The sequence below is a fragment of the Leiobunum rupestre genome, chromosome 9 (genome assembly GCF_980474605.1).
Source record: "Leiobunum rupestre chromosome 9, qqLeiRupe1.1.hap1, whole genome shotgun sequence".
Lineage (NCBI taxonomy): Eukaryota > Metazoa > Arthropoda > Arachnida > Opiliones > Sclerosomatidae > Leiobunum > Leiobunum rupestre.
The window spans coordinates 18,623,550-18,628,866 of NC_143392.1; the positions used below are offsets into that span (position 1 = coordinate 18,623,550).

At 39.5% G+C, this 5,317-nt stretch overlaps 1 protein-coding gene across 1 annotated transcript; it reads right to left on the bottom strand.

Annotated features, from left to right (window-relative positions):
* Positions 1-227: 227 nt before the first annotated feature.
* On the bottom strand, positions 228-4,034 carry LOC149926763 (2-aminomuconic semialdehyde dehydrogenase-like). The gene is made up of 9 exons (XM_090159122.1): positions 3,724-4,034; positions 3,465-3,665; positions 3,193-3,401; positions 2,966-3,132; positions 2,828-2,898; positions 1,558-1,662; positions 1,274-1,442; positions 507-716; positions 228-411 (listed from the first exon to the last, which is right to left on the bottom strand). The coding sequence occupies exons 1-9, from the start codon at positions 3,903-3,905 to the stop codon at positions 265-267; spliced, it is 1,461 nt and encodes a 486-aa protein (XP_090015248.1). The 5' UTR covers positions 3,906-4,034; the 3' UTR covers positions 228-264.
* Positions 4,035-5,317: the final 1,283 nt, after the last annotated feature.

Sequence of the window (5,317 nt, forward strand, 5' to 3'; positions counted from 1 at the left end):
TTGCAACGGTTTTCCCCAGATCCTATTGGTTTTTTAATGAGCTTCGCTCATCTCTAAGGGCCTCCCACAAAGTTTTATTCTTCATTAGTTCGGGGCAATTTGCTCGGAACTTTCATTTGCCTAAGTAGTTTTCGAAGTTGGGCCACACTTAGTTTCGGCGCCGGAAAACATTAACCAAACCCCAACGCTGATGCCGTTCGTTTTCACCAATAAAAAGAGACCGAAGATACGTCTTATATACTGATATTTATGAATGAGCTTATTTTAAAGTTTCAAACAGATAGTTTTTTGCTCCGTGAAAAAGTCTCTGGAACCGTGGGTACCCTCTCTTCCAATCCCGGACATTTTGACTCCGCCAAAGGGTAAGTGCATGTTGCGTACCATCCAGCAGTTGCACCATATCGTACCAGCCTTTAATTTAAAACGCAATTACCGTACAATTACTTACAATTCGTATATTGCCTTTCGAAAGATTAGAATGAATCGGTTTCGAGTAATTGTCTTACTTCTAGTTTGGGAGCGACTCTGTGGACTCTGCTGACGTTAGTCGTGAAGATCGACGCGCATAGACCATAGTCGGTGTCGTTAGCCATCTCAATTACTTCGTCTTCGTCATCGAAGATACTCAAGCATGTTAAGGGACCAAATACTTCCTCTTTCATAAGTCGCGAATCCGCCTTCACGTCTGTCAGCACGACAGGCGAAATGAAGAATCCCTGTTGGTGTATTGTCTTTATATTTTGACGTATTTGACGGAAAAAAGGCGCTTCAATAAAACCAAATTCTGCGATTCGCTAGGAAGTACTAATTCAGAGAGCCTGGACTTGCAAGCTACTCTTTATATAGTCCGTGTGAAACGGAAAAAAATCAGCGATGGTTAACGTTGACGCGTAAAACTCGTGTTAGACCTAACGGAAAATTTTTGGATCAAAGATTAAAAATGTCTTAAGCTTGGTTTCCACTAGCACACGTCATAATGCACTTTTCTTTACGCGCGTCAAAACGTTTGTACGTCTCAAAGTTAAGGACCTTAGTTAGAACCAAGGCTTAGACCAAACAGGGATTTGTTTGCTCGCTAGCATTTAGAAAAGTAAAATTAAGTAAACAGTTGTGTGTATAAAGATAAGGTCGAACCTAGTTGGCTTGGTTGGACTTGAATATGGATGGTAATTGGCCTATTGACTAGTAACCGACCAACCGAAAATATTTCATTCAGCAATCCGCTTTTCACCGCTTTTCATTGAAGCGCCTATTATTGAGCTTAAATGAGTACTTTTTTGTATTTCTGTGGCAGGTCCAGATTTTGATCCTTCCCGACCAAGAAAGTGATCTTCTCGTCTTTGGCCACTTCTATATAACTTTTAACTCTGTCGTACTGAGCTCTATTGACCACGGGACCCAAATAAGAGCCTTCCTGGTTCGGTGGACCCACGACTATGCCCCTAAAAACAATTTTCAACTCATCATATCCTAGAAAATCATCCATTTCGACTCCGAAACGTCTGTCCAATCTCGGACTGCGAAAGGAGTGCCAATGGACAGTTTTGTCATACAAACTTGACTAATTTGATGTATTTCGTGACGAATTCTTCGTAGATGGACCGATGCACGAAGATTCTGCTGAGACAAAGACACACTTGTCCGGAGTTGAGGAACGCCCCCCTGTTATTACATCAGTTAAAAGTATTCATATCCCTCTATACTATTAACGTAATTCGCTTGAAACATGTTCCTTCGCAAGCTCAAATTATTTTTTTAAAGAAAAAATAGTGCTGGGCGAAATACATAATATAACAAACTATTACAGTGAAACTTTTACATTTTCATCATTAATCAAAATAATACATGTAGTAAATTTTTAACCATGGTACTGTGCACATATCCGTGGTACACATGAAGGAACATGTTTCAATTAAATGACAAAGTTGGATACTTCTCACGTAAGAGATACATTTTGAACCTCTGTTCAGCCATGAATATCGAACTATATCATGACCCTTTCTACCATCTGGGGCTAAAAATGGGCTAATCAGGAGACAGGCATTTGTCGTTGACTCGATCCACAAAACGTTTCCAGGATTGGGCGATTTAACCGGGGAAGAAAATGACTCGCGATTCTTAGAAAAATACCTGCACTCTAACCAAATTACTTGATAATCATAAAAAAGGGATTTATCATTAATATTCTCGCCTATTTTCGTTCAATCAAAAAGATGTGTAATAAAATTTTAACAACTAAATTTCGCACTAAGCCTTGGCAGTGGAAGCTAGTCAAGTTTCAAAACGTGTCCCTTCAAAACAATTTTTGAGCGCGTGACTGAGGCTAGACTACCCCTGATGACGGAGCGATAATGCAGCCGAAACTAGTCGGGTTTTAAATTTATTCTTCCAATTATCAAATTTTTGTGCACTTTTAAATATCGTTGTTTTTACTCATTGTTCTAACTTATAACTTGTCAGTCGTTAAATAATATTAAATACCTAATGCTGTCCGACATTCATGGCTGAAACATGGAGGAAGAAACTACTATCCTGGAGAAGAAAAGCAGGCACGCGAGTTGAGGCACAATTGACCTTTGTGCCTACTAGAGTGTCGCCACCTATGGATGAACGGAATAACTATAACTTTATAAAAATTCCGTAATGGCTGTCCTATAAAAGGAGTCGCTAAAAGCCTACGAACCAGGCGTAACGCCTGGCGCCTCTAGCGGATTTTCGCGCCGCACTCCGAACAATCGGCCCGTGCTAGAGGTATCGTATTAACCTTTCCAGAAGTAATTTCTTCCTCCATGGCTGAAATGAATACATTCATGCTAGAACGTGATACCTGATCAACGTGGTGGCCGCATTATCAACATCGGCATCGTCGAATACAATAGCCGCGTTTTTCCCACCCATCTAATGGTAAAGTATTTCATCTTTTCAATTAGGCAGTATTTAAAAATCAAAACAGTACTGTCATTACTTCCAAAGATAGTTTCTTAGCACTGGGCGCGGTCAACTCGGCTATTCTAGTTCCGGTTCGCGTACTTCCAGTAAACGAAACGAGTTTCACGTCCGGATGACAGACCAGTGGTTCGCCGACGCTGTGGCCGTAACCGAGTACCATATTGACGACACCATTTGGCATCCCTGAAATTTAATCATAAACAATCAAAAGCTACCCAAACCCTTCGGACAGTACCTACTTACCAGCTTCTTGGAAAACTTTACAAAGCATAGAGGCTGTAATGGAGGTGAATTCGCTGGGCTTAGCCACGACAGTGTTTCCGTAGACCAAAGCGGGAGCTAGCTTGAAGGTCAACAAGTACAGAGGGAAATTCCACGGTGAAATGATGGCGGCAACCCCAACTGGCGTTTGAACCGTGTAGTTGAGAATCCCTTCTGGCTGACTGACAGCCCTATTGATTCGTAACTCAATTATTTCACCTTCATATAACATTGAAGAAAACGGTAGTCCCTACATATCGCTGTCGGCCAAAGCGGTTTGCGCAAAATGTCGGAAGTTATCGACGACTCTGGGAATGTCCACGGTTCGGGGCATCCAAATTGGTTTGCCCTGGTCCAAAGATTCGGCTTTGGCAAACTCTTCCAAGCGAGATTCCACGATGTCCGCCACATTCATCAGAATCTTAGATCGAATTTTCACCGACGTAGTTGACCATCTGAACAACTTTATTATTTAATTATTTAATTATTATCAATTTACCCGAATAGTATTACGATTTGAACGCTTCCTTAGCGGAATGGACAGCGGCGTTTACATCGGATTCCCCACTGTCCGGCACTTGGGCAATGATTTCGTTGGTCGAAGGGTCGTAACTGTCAATGTAAGATCCGTTGTCCGGTACGGTAAACTGTCCTCCGATGTAATTAGTCAAAGTAATTTCATTTAAACTGGTCATTTTCGGAGAATTAAGAAGCGGAGACTTCGAGATTTCAACCAAAGAGTACACTTTGGTTCAATCGACACATAAAGAAGCGTTTTTCGGCTCAATCTGTTTGCAGTTTGTCGGCGATCGGTTTACAGCCCAGAGTTGATGTTTGGGACGCGATAAAAACGTATCTTATCTTTTTTCGAAGTGTTTTGAATTTCATTTCATTATAATCAACGGCGCTTACCCTCAACAATCTAGCTTGTCGGTTCGCAAATAAGAAAAACAACTGCGTAAATCTAAAAATTTCCTTTCCATAATTAAAAATTGTTAAATGTAAAAAATATAAATATTGTCGATTTTTAAAATGTGTATTCAAAATTATGGATAGAACGCGCCACTGAACTCGATCGATATCTAGCGGTATAGAGAAAATCGATCGAGCGAAAATCGATTCAAATAGCGGGACATTTAAATTTCAGTGAGCCATAAGATGCAATATATGAACCTATCGATCTAAACTTTTAAAAGCTAGATAATGAAAGCATGGCCTGTTAGATAAATTAACTAATTTCTGAGACTTAGATAAGTAGGTGATTAGACAGTAGACACTCATTATTTCGGCTGTTCTCCTATCTACGCCACTGATTTCTCATTGGAAGTTGGGAACCAAGACCCACTTGTATCAAAAGTACATAATTTACCTTTTACCGAGAAGTATTCATAATATCAATAAAGTTATTTGCTTAAAACACGCGCATAAGGAATTACGTAAGGAAAAAGTGGTTTAATAATAATGATCAGCTAGGCTAATACCCAAGGCACCACCTTAGGTCCAAGTCATCTAGCGACTTATAATGCCTTTAAACAGGGGGCTTGGTAGAGTTTTAAAATTTTACATCATCCGGTGAAGTATTTCTATGGCAAATTGGTACATGTTTCACTTTTATTTACTAGATGGATACTACGGTCGTAAGAGCTATATTGTTAACTTCTTGTTATATACCTTTCTAAGGGATACTTCCACATAAACCCGTTAATTACAAACCAAGAAATATTTCACATATATATAATTGTTTTAGAATACTTAATTTACAAGTTTTTAATTAAAATTATGTAAAAACCTTTTTAAAATAAATCATTTAACGGTTTGGCCACGCTGCTGTCACTCTTATGAAGGTTTGGAAGCATTTTGTTTACTGCTGAGGCCTGTGAGATTTTCAATAGACTTTGTAACGAGGGGTCGGACATTCAAAGAAATTCAGTACACTTTCCAAGAAATTCGAAATCCAGCCGGGAATTAATCCAGAATTTTTTTCGTAATCTCTAAATATGGCAAAAAAAACCCCAAAAATCAAGGAATCTGATGCGAAATCTCTAAATCCGGGATAAAATTCAAAAATCAAGAAATCTGACGCGAAATCTCGAAATCCGGAAAGAAA